The 16798-nt window shown below is 35.6% G+C and overlaps 1 protein-coding gene across 1 annotated transcript in view; it reads left to right on the forward strand.

Moving 5' to 3' along the window:
- Positions 1 to 16798, forward strand: part of MALRD1 (MAM and LDL receptor class A domain containing 1) — a gene marked incomplete at its 5' end in the record, with an annotated part of 247426 nt that overhangs the window by 112720 nt on the left and 117908 nt on the right. Inside the window, 2 exons of the mRNA XM_084260684.1 lie at positions 12333 to 12578; positions 15576 to 15733. Coding sequence (XP_084116810.1) covers positions 12333 to 12578; positions 15576 to 15733 — 404 coding nt within the window. The remainder of the gene's footprint in view (positions 1 to 12332; positions 12579 to 15575; positions 15734 to 16798) is intronic.

Consider the following 16798-nt stretch of genomic DNA (forward strand, 5'->3'; position numbering starts at 1 on the left):
CAACAAAACCAAACCAAGCCTATAAAGAACACCTACAATTTCTGATATGTCCTTGAACTTTTGGAAGTTATAATATACCTATATAATCCCCTTTAAGAACCAAAAGCAAACTGTTCCTGCATGTGCAAGAGGAGTTCTGATACCAGATTTATAAAGGAAAGCCCTCTAAATTTTTCATTTTCTCCCTACTGGGAGAACTAAGTAAGAAGACTTCTTCCAAATCTAAACATGAAATCTCTAACCCTACTTTGCATTCCAAAAGCTAACTAACAAATTACTCTTACTTGACTGTAATTATTACTTTTCTCTCACTCCTAAAGAGAAATAATGCTGCAGTGTGGGGCTTTCTTAGAAATATCAAGTGTTTCTACTGTTATGTCTTGCAACAGCAAAAGGGATCTGAAAGAAAAGTTATATTTCACACGATCTAGTCCTAGTACACCTAGTACACCTTTGATGAGCATTTGAATCACCTAGACATCCTGGAACAAAATTTGCATGTGTGGTTAAGACTGCAGGCATGCATGTGATTCTTGTCTCTTCCTCTCTAACTGTAAGAAACAGGCTGAATTTGAAATGGTTTTTCAGCACATACTTATCAATATTCACTTTGGACTGTATTTTACTTTTCTAGTTCTAGTGTTTATGTTTTCAATACGGTATATATTGTAGAAAGAAAAACTTTATTTTGCATTAGTTGTAAATCTTATTTGAAAGCTCAGTTTATATTTTGTGTTTTATATGAAGGAAGATTTCAAGCAATATTTATATCAAGGAAGATTTTGAGCATTTCACTGCATTTTCATTCTGTGATTTTTTTTTCTAAAACTTTTCAATAGCATATGCCTTCCAAGATACTTGGCTATCACAAGATGTGCCTAGATTGCTATTTAGAGGTAGGATAACAAAGTTAATAAGCAAGTGGTAAAAAGACTGCTGACTGTCAAGGTGTACAAATCATTCCTGAGTGTGGAAGGACCACACTCATTTTTAAGCTCAAAAGTGAAATAATCTCATGTGCCTCGTGCAGGGACAAGGTATTGAAGAAATGGATATTCAAAAAAGGTGGGGTATTTTTACCTCTGGAAACTTTCAACTATCTAGAATACAAGCAAAGATTGAGTCACCATGTCACCAATAATCACAGGAGTTGCCCTCAAGAAAAAATGATGGCAGGTTACTGACTGAGGCTTCATGATCTTCACCGAACATGGCGGGAGTGCAGGGGGAAAGCCCTAGGTAATTCTCCTCTTTGACTACACTGGAGACAGAATATGTTGGTGGACTGGAGACACCAAAGCTTTCTATTTTAATTAGCACTCCTTTCTTGAGGAAAGCCCTTAATATTTTTGTGCTGCATTCCTGGACACCTGAGTAAGAAATAGAGTTCATTGGCAGCCTCAGTATGCTGTAAGATACAAAGTGTTTCTCATAGCACCGGTACAGTAGCACCAGCTTTAGTGGCATGTGACACACAGTCATTTTAGGCTAAGCAGTTGTTGTGGGATAGCAGTGGATGATGTCCTCTTCTTTTGAAGTCTGCTTCTGGTCATGTTTAGTGGCTGCAACCTTCCACTTTGTGCGACTTTATTGGTGTCTCCCTTTTACATACAGCTTAGAGAATTAGATTTTTGTCTTCATTAAATCCTCCTATATATTCTAAATCTTCTTTAATATTCTGTGTTTTATCCAGCACTGCTATTTCTTACAGACACCCAAGACAAAATTTTTATCTTGAAATGAGTGTTTACTAATTAACTGCATAAGGCTTTATACATGACATCTTTACTTCGATGCTATTGCAGCTCAGTTTGAGGATATTAAAGCATTATTTACATTTTTGCCAAAGACTAGAATATTCCTTGTTTAGCCGAAAGGTTCCAAACTACTATTTGAAGTAAATGTCATTCCATAAGGCTGAATTGTTACAAGGTCTGCTGCTAGCACAATGGCCATATGTCTGCCTTCTAACAACTGCTTTTGCAATAGTGTAGGATATAATATTTTATCATCTGAATTTTCAGGAGCTATTTGCCATTATGTGGGGTTGTAAGTAATAAATAGTATTCCAAATAGATGAAGTAGTTTCCATAATTCTACTGTTTGAATTCTACTGTTTTTTGGTGGTGTGTTTTTTAAAATTCTGTATCTTTCACTAATTGAATGTGTGCTCACATATTTTGTTGAGTATCATCTGGAGTACTTTTTTAACTACATAGAGACTACACAAGCATTTAAAGGTGTGATTATAAAAATTCTTTTACTAGCATGATGAAAACTGACATGAGCAATTATTTTCTCCAAAAGCCAAAGCAACCTACTGAATGTAATGAATTAGGGGATAATGTGGCAAGGTAAAGTGTTACATCAGAAGAAAATTGGTACCAATTTCAGTGAATGAGACACAGAATGTCAGTGCAATTTTTTTTCATAAGAATAATCTTAATTTTCTGGAGTTCTAATTAGATAGTTCCATGCTAAGTGTGTAATAGCTAGATAGAGAACTGGGAAAACTGGAAGCTGAAACATTCTATGTGATAAATCATCATAGAAGAAAGACCTACAAAAATTATTGAAAGATGAATTTCCGAGTCTCACTGGTAATTTGAGGTTGTTCAGCTAAAATATTTTCACACTCACTACTAATATTATTATACATCATATAATTAGGTAGTTGTTAAATTTTTTTTATTATAAATATTAAGGCTTTATTTTCATGAGTACTGAAGATTGTAATGGAAATAACAAAATATGTTATACTAAGGGGAAGCAGAAAAACAGTGAAATAAAAACCAACCAACTTCAAAATGTTATATTCTTCAGTTTTAGATGTGTCATGCAAAGCAAATGATTAATTAGAATAATTGTGTCTTAATTTTTAGTGAAAAGTTTTCCATTTAGCAAGGTTCTATTTTAATTTTCTAAACCCAGAAACTTGATACTCATCAGCAGAAATGAACTGTGGCCATTTAATAGCCAACCATCAAATAAAAATTAACTACCTATTTCTTGAGGTTAAAAGAATACAACTTGACCACCAAATCAGGAACTTTACATACATTTGCTTCTACCCCACATATGCTTGTAATCGTTTGTACAGTTCTGAAGTGAATATTCGCTTCTAATTCTATTTGAGACTGTAAACTTGGGAAACATGGCTGAAGTAACACTTCTGATATTTTGCATTTTTAAAGCTTCTGCAAAAAACCCAAAAGGCCCTGTGCAAGTAGAATGTCTGTTCCAAAGTGTTCCTACTGAGATAATGCATAACAGCTACATTGGGCCACTTTCAAGTGACAATATCAATTGCAAGTTAGAATTATTCCACAATGATAAAACAAGGCATGATACTGATCATAAGCTTTTAAGCCTTCTCTCTCTTATTCATACTTTTAAACACAAATATTTTAGTGGTATATATGAAACCTAATCAGCATGATAGATAGCAAGCTACTTTGCCTAGTGATCAGGATTAACCATTACCTGACACAGCAAATAAAGATTCACTATCTAAGAGAGAAATCTTATTGTTATTCTTAACTTTTTTGCACCTGAATAACATATCCTCAATAAAGATGATTTTAAGCAAAAATTTTGCATCTTCATACAAGGAAAAGGATCCTTTCTACATCTATTGCTGTTCCATTGTCCCAGGCAGGGACAGATATGGCTTAATACACATACTACAACTTACTCCGTTTGAAATCAATTGCTATGAAAGATGCTTAGGTGATTCTGTGTTGTGAATTTTAGGAGATGTAAATGACCATGAGGATGACTTCCAAGTAGATGCTGTACATTGGTCAAAAAGCTATTCCAGTCATGAACCTAAAGTAGTAGAGCTTTTATAACCCAGGGAAAGTACGATTCTTTCCTTTTCTCCTGAAGAATAACTCAGGACAGAGGCTCAGAGTTTTGAGAGATCTTCGTCTTAGTGGAGAATATATAAGGGTTATAAGTACTAAAATTGCTAATTTGAGAGCTTTGTTAGCCAAGGCAGTATTCAGTATTCTAATACAAAACATGATCTACTGGTTTTTGAACTTGGACTCAGAGAAGTATTTTAGATATTAAAAAAAAATCTTAAATTTGGATGGCTAACATCAAATTAGTGAGACCTAGTTTGTCACAAAGCAGAAATGCCACAGGAGAAGTCTTTCTCATAATTTTGTAACAGCCATAGATAGAAAATTTTTCTGTATTTTGAAGTTGACTAGTCTTGTGTGAATAAGCTTCAGAATATTGGTATAAGAAAATATTCAGCTTCTGTTGGACTTCCACATGAAGGTTTGGGCCAGGTAAATACGAGGGGTTTGAGGTTTTGGGTTTCAGATCTCTTTGTACTTTCTGCTGTGTTTCCTTGCCTTCCTTTCTGCACAGAGGAGAACTGAACGGTGGAACTTGCATACAAATCAGTGTACCTGACCTGGCCATGAATAAATTTAGGCTAGATGCTAAAAGCCTTCCTTATCTGAAAAGCGAAAAATAGCCTTCCTATAACAGTAACCAGGAAAGTTACTGATTATATTGAAAGCAGAGGAATTGCTTGAGGTTTGTTGCCTTTCATAAAAGTGAACTAGACCTGGTGATTTGAGCAATTCCTGTTGAAGCCCAGGTTCCTATGAAATGGTACAAAACAATTTCATCAGGGCTCTCTTTCCAGCCATAAAATTTTCTGCTGTTTCCTTGCTCGGTCACTTGCTAAGCTTGAAATGTCAGTCATTTTCTACCATTTGCTTCCTTCAAAGAGCACTGCTAAACGCCAACAAATTGAGGTACAGTTGCTAAAGCTATTACTGTTTTGGAAATAAACAATTGTGCTATATTGGACTAATGTTAAACAAGGATAAACAATAAATAAGGAACAGAACTACTTGATTGTATTAAGAGAGAGTAACAGTGTAAGTGACATTAGAGCACACAGGTTTCTGCAGTTGTTGTTACTTGCAGAATCTCACTTCAGACCATTTATGCTGACTTTATAGGTATAGTTTTCATCTTTTTCTTTCACTCTGAGAACAAACCTAACTGTAATACAGAGGAAAGGGAAAAGCTCACCATATAAGAAGCTATGTTTCTTTGAGAGACTGATTAAAGAGTTTGTTGGTAACTTTCTCTTCCATCAGGCATAACGTATTTTTCATTTGCCTGTTGACCTTCCCAGTGGAAGCTCAAAGGTGTGTGGAAGGTTGTTCAAGACATCAATAAAATCTTTTAATCATCATGTCCTCTTCAGCTTATGATAGCATTCCATCTAATATAGATAGAAAGTTTTGTAATATCGTATGGTAAATGGAGTAATCCTGAAACTTATTCCTTCAAGCAATGAGAAATGAAAGTTCATAGGGGTCATAAGATTAAATTTAATCAGTTTGGGATTTTTTTTCTCTCTCCTACGCCTGACTCTTACCCCAGTTTTTCTGAAGATTTTGCATACTGGTCTGCATACTGCTGAAATTGTTTCTAGAAATTTTACACACACTGTAATTCTTGCAGCTCTTTCACTCATTCTTCCCATCTGTACACAACTGAGAATATTCCAGAGCACTTTCCTTTCTAATTTATGTCTGCATTTTTGAACATTAATACTGATTCAGCGGAATAGACTGACATTTATAAGCAGTAGAGGTCCCCAACTGAAAATCTTCCCCTTGAAACAGATGTCTTATATCAATTTAAAACCATTCCTTGGAGCTCAAAAGACATAACTTAAAAAAAACCTCACACTTCTTTGAAGAGAATTCTGAGGTCTTGTGGACATATAATCACTCGGTGACTGTATTGTACTTATACTACTTAAGCCGTGTCTTTTTTCATGCCTTTATTTGCCAGAGAAGGGAGTTTTAGAAGTATTTTGATTTATACTTCCAGCTGCGGAACCAGCATTCCTCAAGATCTGGACCTCCATGTCCACTGCCTTCTCTCACCTAAGGTAGATCTGAACAGGAGAGTGTCCTGCCCTCTGGTCCAGGACTCAGGGGTGGGACTGTAAATGATACCTGGGTGGTCAGGCTTTGAGTGGGATGTGAGGGAAGCATTTTCCAACATGACGTGTGGTGAAGAATGTGAAAGGAAGACATATTCCAGTGCAGCCAAAGGAAGATCTCTCCTTTGACCTGAGTTGTAGCATATCAAATGCATATTTTTCACTGTCTACCCAGCTCTCCTTTGGTGTCCTTATAGAAAAACACTTCTGAAGTACCTCAGCTATTCAGAATTTGTGCACCCCATGACAGGGTTTTCAGAACTGGCTGATGTTTGAGGTCCCTTCCAACCAAAAGCATTCTGTGATTCTATGATTTCTCATGCTCAAACTGTTCTATTTATGGGTTTCTGCTTTACTTCAAGCTATGTATTAAATTCAATCTGCAGATTTTTCTCCCTTCAGAAATGCTGGCAGTGGAATCACTGACCAGACTCTGCACTAGACATGAGGAAATCCAAATCCTTCTTCCACCCTTCAAACAATCAGGTAGTAATTGGACTGTTAAACTGGAGGTTACTACTAAATCACTTTGGGCATTAAGGTAGGGATGTCATCAGCTAAGCATCAGTCCAGGCTTTGATAAAAGCATTACAAGATTTAGCTGCTCTGACAAGGTTTCAGTGTATAGTTATACGATGTGTTTTATGTGAGCTGTGGAATTGTACTTCTAAAGGGCATGCTATAACTCAGAGTCAAGCCTGGAGATCCAGTCAATCTTCCTTCCAGATCCACTGCAACAAGATATTTTCACATGGCACAGGGGTTGTATGGCTGCCTTCTGTGGTAGAGAAAACTGGAGATACATGACTGAGTGAACTAAAAATGTATACTACCACTACAAAGCACAAATGAAAGAAAAAGGAAAAAAATATTTTTAACATGTTTGGCATATTTTTAGGATTGTGGAACATTCTTTTGCTAAGGAGTTCAGACAATGAATTAAATCTAAATATGTTTATGGGGGTTTTTGAGTCAGAGCATGGCAAGCCAACATTTTGATAATTTTTTTATTTTCCTTACTAAGACCAAACTCGGGTGAATGAGATCAGCTATTCAGGTTAGTATTTAATATTTCTCACTACAGTAGATGCATATGGTGAGTGCTATTGTTTCCAAAAAACCCTTTTGCTTATAACCGAGATATGGATTCTTTTTTGTCTTTGTCCACCCTTGAGAAGATAGGTTCTAAATTTCAGCTAGGCTTTGGAAAGGGAAGATGGTATGGAAGAATTGATATATCCCTGTTGCCTTTATCTAGTGTTGTGTTACCGTAGTTTTACTTGTCTGTCCATTTCTTGGAGACTTAAACCATCTGATTAACAATGGCATGATCCTTATGTATTTTATCTTGTTCTGATTTTCTGGCAAGGAATAAATTGTCTTAATGCTATTGCAATAGAAGGAGTATCTGTTAATGAATCCAGGTCTAGGTTTCTTCTTATTCACTATTAGTATCTCCCATTTGAAGAGATTAACTGAAATCCTCCTTTTAAACTGACCTGCTTGCATGTTTTATAGATTAAATATGTGTAGAATTACTCAAGCAACATGGGAAAGTATGTATCATTTTGACTCTGACTGTATTTGTATACCAGTACTGTAATGGTGGAAGAGTTTAAAAAAGCCTAGTAAGACTTTCTCTAGTCAAACCTTGCTTTTTTTATTCACATGCACCTAGGCAGTTGAGACTGAAGCTTTTATTCTTTGTAATATTGTGTTTTGAGTCCCTCTGCACTGCTTATCCAATAAACTCAGTATAAATGGGCAGTAAGTGCCCATCTTGCCTTTAGCTCCCCTTATCCTTCAGAATTTCTGTTAACCTTAAATACAAAAAAGCACAATGTTAGGGCATACTGCAGGTGTCATTGACTGGGTATGTCTTAAAATTTATTGAGTGATAAATGACCATCCTTTTCTAATGAGAAATAATTAATTACCAGCAAATGGAGCAAAGAATATAATTCTGTGATTTGTCATGGATAGAGACTATAATGTTGAACAGTGACAGGCTACCTTTATGTTTCTATTTAATGCTTCTGAGGATGAATATTACTGGATCTAATTACTGAAAAGGAATTCTCTTGTGTTTGTATTTGGAAATTGACAACATAAGAAATAAACTGAGGAAGCTTTGTTTATTGTTGAAGTCTTCATCAGCTTTAGTCGTGGGTAAACATAGAAGGTTAACAGTTTCTTCTCAAAGTCAATTTTGCAAATGGACTCAGGGTGTTGTTTTCTAAACTTTGGGTTGCTTTGAATGCAAATCAGTATGTCAAGATACTTCAGAGGCTTAAAAACACAAAAATTCTAACGTTTGCACTCCATCCTACAAAAACCACAAAAAACCTTATTTACAAAAAAAGGATTTGATAAGGCATAGTATTTTATAATTATATTTTCCCCAGCACTTCAACTTCCAAAATTTAAAAAATTTTCTAATTTCCAAAGCTTTGCTTTTGAAATGAGATACATTTTTCACATTCCTGTGCTGACAAGTCATTATTACTATGCATCATCAACTGTGATGAAAGTACTTTACTCTGTCCTTGGCTTATACTGGTGAGGTATTAGGGGAAAGATGTTCTTGTTAGGTTTTTAATTTTTTTAAGGACACGTACAATTCAGTCATACAGTAATGTCAACTCAGAATAAGAATAATAATGGAGTAATTGTTGCAGCAAAAAACTCTGAGATCTAAATTACCTAGATAGCCTCTATCCCTGGGATGTCGATCTCAGCCTGCTGATTAACTACTCTGGCCTCTATACCAGATTATTGTTGTACAGGAACTCTAGCTGATTTAGGAACAGGTTTTGTTCTAGCCATGTGAAGGTAAATAGAATGTTCTGAAAACATTTTAAAGCAGATCTTGCTTTTCAAGCCTACCGATATGATATTCTGAATCTTCTGAAAATTTGGTTTGAATTTTGCATTGGAAAACATAGATGATATCATTAAATAGAAAATGTTTAAGAAGTATCAGTTACACAACTTCTGGAATATCCTTTTCACCAATATGCTCCTGTGGTTCTAAGACATGATTTAGTTTGGTGGTGATTTTAAAGCAACGCTGACATGAAATAAGAGCTGGAAAAGAAAAATATTTAAAATATGAGAATTGTGTCACGTGCTTCTGGCTAGAGACATAAGTAGTGTAATCCTATATGCAATCATATTTTTGCAATTTTCTAGGAGTTCTTATATTTATCTGTTTAATTATCACACAGAATATTTCCAATAAGCAAAGATATTTAAAGAACCAGCTTCAGGAATATTGGAATTTCATGAAGAAATGTTAGATTTTCATCTCCAATTTCTAGATACTATAGGCATGGATAAACTTTCAGTTTGTCTGTTATAAATTCTTGTAGTTGTATAAGCGAACTCAGTTCTGCAACTGCATTTTGATTTTTAAAACCAAAAGGCACTAGTATTAGTATGTATTTTAACCTCCTATATAACACTAGCCAGGTTTTCATGTCAATTTTTCCTGGATTTATCAAATACTTTTTAGTTACACTAAAGCTTATCTCTTGGGGAAAAAATCAGTTTTTATTTAAAGCCCTTAAATGATGGAGAATTTATCACAGTCCTGGGTTATCTGTTGAATGGTTAATTACTCAATCATTTTATTTTAATTTGAACTTTGCTAACTTCAATTTTCTAACATGTAATGTTGGTGGTTTTTCCTACTTAGAGATTTCTGCTCTCAGTGTTTGTCTTCTTACAGGTAATTACAAAACATGATCAAGCTATTTCTTAAGCTTGCCTCTCATAAATCAGATTAATTGAGCTCCATTTGATCACTCAACATGTCTAATCAGACAATTCCTTTTGAAATCTTTCATGGATGTTCCAAGCAAATAAGATACAATTTCTTTTCATCAATATTGAGTGAAAATGGAATGATTGCATACTCATATATGAGTCCAAACACCTTGTGGAAGGAAGGAAGGAAGGAAGGAAGGAAGGAAGGAAGGAAGGAAGGAAGGAAGGAAGGAAGGAAGGAAGGAAGGAAGGAAGGAAGGAAGGAAGGAAGGAAGGAAGGAAGGAAGGAAGGAAGGAAGGAAGGAAGGAAGGAAGGAAGGAAGGAAGGAAGGAAGGAAGGAAGGAAGGAAGGAAGGAAGGAAGGAAGGAAGGAAGGAAGGAAGGAAGGGAGGGAGGGAGGGAGGGAGGGAGGGAGGGAGGGAGGGAGGGAGGGAGGGAGGGAGGGAGGGAGGGAGGGAGGGAGGGAGGGAGGAATTTCTAAATCAAAAGTAATTAATCCCTTTCCTAATTACATATTTTAAAATCTAAATATTCCATCTGTTGATTTTGCTCAGGGTATTTGAAACAAGGAGACTATTGATTGGTGCATCTCTTTTACTCTGTTGTGTAAATCCTCCTCAATTTGGAGATTATTGATCTGAAAGACACTAACAGTTCCTCTGGGTCCATTGCAGGGTAGTGTGTTGATGCAGTTACCGCATAGGGCAAAAAGTCTGTCTGCTAATAATCTTTGAGAAACACTGCTTGGAGGATAAATTTGCTGAACCTTGCTAAGGAGAAGTTCCTCTCAATTAAATATCCGTATTATACCCACAAGCATCTATATAACAGAGTGTTTGGGTTCTTAGGACTGAGAAACAGTAGGGAAGAAAGGATGAAATCTCAAAAACCACAGTTTCTTATAGGGTTGTTGGCTGGTGGGGTGGTTAATAGTTATAAAGCCTTAGAAATATGTCATTTAAAGAGAAAATCTACAATGGAAGTACATCCAGAAATAAGTCACATTACAGACTCAGTAAGACAATGTAATATCATTCATTACACATGCTTCAAAAGATTCATTCATACCAGAATTTAAGATGGTTTTTTTGTTTTTCTAACAGTTCAACTTTTCAACTCCACTTTTTTTTTTTTAACCTGAAAATGGAAGAAATGCTACAAAGGGGTCTCAAAATGCAATAGTTATTTCAATTATTGATGAACAGGAAGGAAATGTATTTCCAAGCATGAACTATATCCTGACATTTGAATTCCTAGTTTGCTGACAAAACAATTTCTTGCTTAAATTCCTAGTGCAATCACATACAAGGAATGTAGGGCTGTAATAATTAGATGCTAAAAATAGATGCCATTTAAATTAGGCCGCAGTCTTTTAACAAATCTTTGTCCCTCCTTAGGAAACAACACAGATGATCAAAATTCTCAAGCCAGTTGCTAGAGAGGAGAAGTTGTTGACACGGACTGACACATCAATGTAGTTACTCCATGCTTTTGGCCAGTACTGTTTTTGGAGACTATGTACAAAAAAATTACACTGATGCTTTCATAAACTTGTAAATATGAACATCAAACAGGTCTTTCTCTTCTAGTCAGATCCTACCCATTTTCATTGTCTCCAGCTCTGGAGACCTTTGATTCATGTTCTTGACTTCCTAATGGTTAGCAGACTTTTATTCTGGCTTGCTTCTTTCTGTTCGAGACTTTTTCCTCCTTTCTCTGGGCAGATATGATTTTTAGTATCAATTAACTCAAATTCTTCCCAGACTTGTACAGATGTCATACGTATTCAGGTTATAGTTTTATTTGATGACCAAATACAGTGATACTCCTATTTTTACATAAATTAAACATGTGTTTATTTCTATCAGAGCAGAATGGAGAATGAAAACAGGGAAGGAAGATCCTTTTCAGAATTTCATGTTTGTGTCCCTTTTCTGATTAGAGAATGTACTAAAGGGGCTGCTTTTATCCAGCGCCTGGCAGAAACTGATCTGAAATGCAAACATGAAGTTTGGCAATGGATCCTGTTAAATGAGTCCTATAATTTTTAGGCTATACACTAGCAGAATTATCCCTCAATAATACCAGGAATACTGCACAAAAAGGACAGCATCACCCCACTGAACTTGCCTGCAGAAGAAAAAAAGAAAGAAATCCATTAAAAAGCGAACTTCTGTAGTTAAAATATAAAAGCTTTTTCTTCCAAATTGTGGCTGCTAAACTAAGCTCAACTCTGCAGCTAAAATGAAATGGTTTAATCCTACACCACATGAAAGGAGAATGTCAGCAATTAAATCAGACTAGAAAGCTTTGTTAGTGAAGGAATGCCTGGCTGGAACTTGCCCTCAAAGGCTTTACAAGGCAAAAAGCCATTTATTTAGGCAATCTCTTGACAAAATACAAAAGATATAAACTGATAATGGATTGACACTTCAGAGAAACAAAAGGCTTCTAATACAACTGCTCTGGACCACCCTCCTCCTCCTAAATATCAAACTCCCAGAGATGTAACCTTCCAGTAACCTCGCTGGAGTGCATGGCAAGGCGATTCACCGGGACACCCCGTTTGTCTTTTCAGGCTCCTGCTCACATGGCTATTGGCAATGTCAGAACGGCAAGTGCTACAGACCAGAACAAAGCTGTGATTTTGAAGACAACTGCGGGGACAATACAGACGAGAGTGAATGCGGAACTTCCTGCACCTTTGAGAATGGCAGATGTGGCTGGCAAAATTCCCTGGCAGACAATTTTAACTGGGTGCTAGGGGTCAGCTCGTCTCAAAGCCTAAGACCTCCTGTTGATCACACGCTGGGAAATAAAACTGGTATGTTGTCAGTTCACAAGTGAGATGTAATTGTCTTCATGGAGCTTCACATACTTCCCTTCACAGGCAGTGAGGTGGTTCCAACTTAGCTAATGAGGGTGGCATTTTTAATGCATTAAAAGTGTAACAATATCAAAATACTAATTACTCTTGTAAAATTACTTTAATTTAGGAAAAATTCTCAGTTGTTTCTCCTTTAAGCATTGCTGTATGAGTCAAGCTGTGTAATTTGTTACTTATCAGGAGACAGGTATTTATTTGGTCTGGCTGCCCCTTGCAAGGCTGAGTTAGCTCAGCTTTGAGATCTACTGAGTTCTGCTCCTCCAGAGCCTGAGCTAAATTCCAAGGAGACCTCAGCTCATGTTGAAACATGCTGAGTTGTTCTGCCTGGGAGAAAAAATAAATGTACACTGGTATACCATATTTTGTATGCTGGGCATTAATAGTGGTTAATTAATGAGTTGGGAAAAGTTATCTAAAGCAAAATAAAAATAAATTTCTGTAAAGAGCAATGTGACATTTCAATCTCTTCCTGAGAATTGTTTAAAGGGAATTAAAGGCGTAAGTGCCTTTCTACCTTTGGAAAATCCTTTTTTATTGGCTGTTTAATCATATCTAAATTGTGCCCTAAAGAAAGATGGAAATAAAGCTATTTAGAATTTAAGAAACTCATCTGAAATATTCAAGTTACCTGTAGTGACTAATTTTAGGTAATTTTAAAAAAATCAATTTAAATAAATAAATCTCCTTTGTTAGTAGCTGTGCAGTTTCCAGCTTGTTTTGGCCAAAGTGCACAGAAATATTGCAACAGGCTCTGTGCCTTCACCTTCTGCCTTTGAAGTTCTCATAGGTCAGGCAAAGATGTTACTGAAGCTGAGCTCAGAATGGATCTAAAATTCAAATGCCTCACAGCAGAGTTGTATAAAGTCATGGGACTTGAATTTAGTACTTATTGAATGTTTACATGAACTGCCAAAGGACAAAATCCAATAAAACCATTTACTTAAGAGTATGTAGAAACTCAGGGGCCAGTGAAAGCTTGCCAAGATGAATGTGTGTGAAACAGGCACAAATAATCACAAGGATTGTATGTTCATATATTTTTAAATTTACACACTGTCCAACCTGGCTGCATTTCACTGATCTCAGAGTAACAGGCAGAACAAGGAAAGTGCCCAATGTGTCCCCGACTTTAATGTGGCTTTTTAAATAGCCAGTTCTGTTGGAACACAGGTTTATGTATCTTCATACGAATAAAATGAATGTCGGTCTAATTCCCTACCCTGGAAATTTACTCCATAATCTAAAAGTTAAGTTGGTTTGTAGTCATGAATGATCAAAGAAGTCATATTCTCCATTTTTTGCTCCAGAACTGCTCTACAGTCTTGAAATTATGCTCTCAAATAAATATTCACAATTCACAATTTTAATGGGGCCAGATGTTTAAGTTGTAGGTGCTATCTGTCCATATTATTAGAACCAGTAGCACTTAAAAATTGTGTTCATCATGAGCCAAAAAAAATTCAGCTCAGCTGTTAAAATCTTCTAATACCTGGTAGAGAATACTGCAGTATTTGGTGATCAGTCCTTGTACAAAGGACACAGGAATTCCATCACTTCCAAAACTAACTCCCCTGTTGACACCTCAGTTCTAACCATTAAAAAGTTGAAAATTTGCTTATGACTAGAATGATGCCATTCTGGTTGGAATAAAGTGATCTGCCCTATCTCCTAGCCAAGTTTGAATAGCCACCATCAGTCCACTATCCCAGAGAGCTGGTCCTCTCATTTAGATCAAAGCACCTTTTGGAGCATCCCATATCTTTCACCTCAATCAACTTTTGTTTCCAAAGACCACTGTGAAAGTTTTTTCTTGGTTTTCCTCCAGAGTAATTTCCCTAAATTTAAACAGGTGTTAGCAAACTTCAGTAGTCCCAGCAGCCCAATCCAGCTAAACCAGGTACTCCTAGCAGACACTGATGCCATGATATCATGCTCTTGATATCTCACAGTGTTTATGTATGTGGCTTTTTTAAATATACAAAATAGCAGGTGTAGAAAAAATAACTTTCCATTTACATTTCCTATTTTTATTTTTATTTTTTTAATTATCATGAGGCAGGCTCTACACTTGACCTCAGGGAAGAAACAATATTCTCATCCGATAGTACTATGGCAAGCATCTATGGTTGTAAATTAGCCAGAGAAGTATCACATTTAGAATTAATCCATGTTGCTCCATCCAATGGAGCATTCCAAAAAAGGATTATTTTTTTCTAATTCATATACAGACTTCAGTAGATGTGCAAATATAATTTGACAGTGTGATATTTATACTACTTTCATGTTTATATGAACTATTCATTTGTTTTTGTACAAATTAAAAACCTGAATTTGAAAACTTGCAGAATTTATTATAAATAGGAGTAAAAATAGAAATAGAAAACTCAAGGAACATATCAGATTGGGATAATATCAACTGTAGGCATCTATTTTTGCAATTTCCTCTGCAAATAATTTAAATGTGAGTTAATGTAAAACATTGAAGTGTATTGACAGCCAAAAGTAATATGAACCATTAGGGATACCTAGTGATTTATAAATATTAAGAAGGGGTTTTTTGCACATTTTGCAAGTTTTTGTATACTGGGTATACTGTGGCTTCCTGTTTTGAACTTTGTCTTTCAAAAAACTTCCTCCTGAAATTTATCACAGTGTGGCCATTGTATGATGTTCTGCAAAATAATAACTTGTGATGTTGGACAAAGGCAGGTAATCACAGTGGCTGGAAAACATGGAAGTGTTCTTGCTCTTCTACACAGGTCCATCCAAACCATGAGCTGTTCACAGTTTATTTCTGATATAACAAATACACAATGAATGTGGTCTGGTAATTTTTTACCCTAAGCAGAGGTTCACTCTTTTGAGTATTGCTGAGGTTTGGAATCTAATTTGAAAGTACAAGCAATTTTTTGGTAATGTATCATTTAATTTCAGGGCAATTCTTATACCTTGAGGCTACTGCAATGGGCCTAAAAAATGAAAAAGCCCATGTGAAGAGTTCCAGATGGAAAGGATCAAGTAGGTCTTGTGTGATGAGCTTCTGGTACTTCAAGTCATCAAAAGCCATGGGACGTATCCAGGTTCTAATTAAGGTAATTAAAATTATTATTTTTTTTTTCAGATCTGATACCTGTAAAGGTATATGTGCTCCAGCAAAAAGCTTCAGCACTCTGATGTACTGTTGCTTGGCTTGTAGTCTGAAATAGTTCCTATGCACCTCCTAGATCAGCACTGGGTTTTATTATTATTGTTCTCTTAAAAATGCTTTTACCATTTTTCTTCCAAAAGAAGTTTCTCTAAAAAGCCACAGAAAATCTCTTTAAAACCTCCTACTATTGTCCCTCTTCACATATCATACATTTTTCTTTTATAATCTCCTTATGAAATATATTATCATATTTTGCTTCCAATGCTGCTGTTATCAGTATGCAACCCTATTGTTCTGATAGGATGACATCCACCAAAAAAATGAATTCTCAATCTGCATAAAGTGGAAATAAAATGCAAAAACACAACTGCATTGAATTGTTTGTCTTTTTATATAGACAGGTACAGTTTATGTCATCAAATTTCCTTAGAAATGGTGTTTCCTTCACTACATGTGGCATGAAAAAAATTATGTAAAAAGAAAAAACTCTTTAAAGTTATTCACTTTCAAGTGAATACTGATACATTCCTTCAAAATTTTGTTCATTAAAAAGAAAATGCATAAATGCTTGTAAACACAAGGTTTAAATTGTAATATGATATATTTCTTTTATAATTATAATTCTGACTAAAATATAGAAGTAAATTATCAGTGTAGCAAAAGCATATATTCCACCTTCCTGTGCCTGTTGGGCATTTTAATGCCATTGGGCATTTTAATACTGTTTCAACACAATGACCACATATACCCCTTTTAAGTGTTGAAGAAACCTTTGCAGCTGAGTTTGTGTATTTGTGCTTGGACCTGTGCAGGAACTTCTGGCTATTAAAATATAAATCATGGTGCAATTTATTTGCCATATGTCTGTTACCTTCTCCTTCTTCAATTTTGCCAACAAAATCTTAGAATAGAAATTATTTTGGTGAACTGCATTAAAATTTCTGCTTTATTTCCAACACATATGTTGACTACCTTAACTTTTAATGATATTTCATCCTTGAAAAGAAAT

The sequence above is a fragment of the Gallinula chloropus genome, assembly GCF_964237585.1.
Source record: "Gallinula chloropus genome assembly, chromosome: 2".
NCBI classification, from domain to species: Eukaryota; Metazoa; Chordata; class Aves; order Gruiformes; family Rallidae; genus Gallinula; species Gallinula chloropus.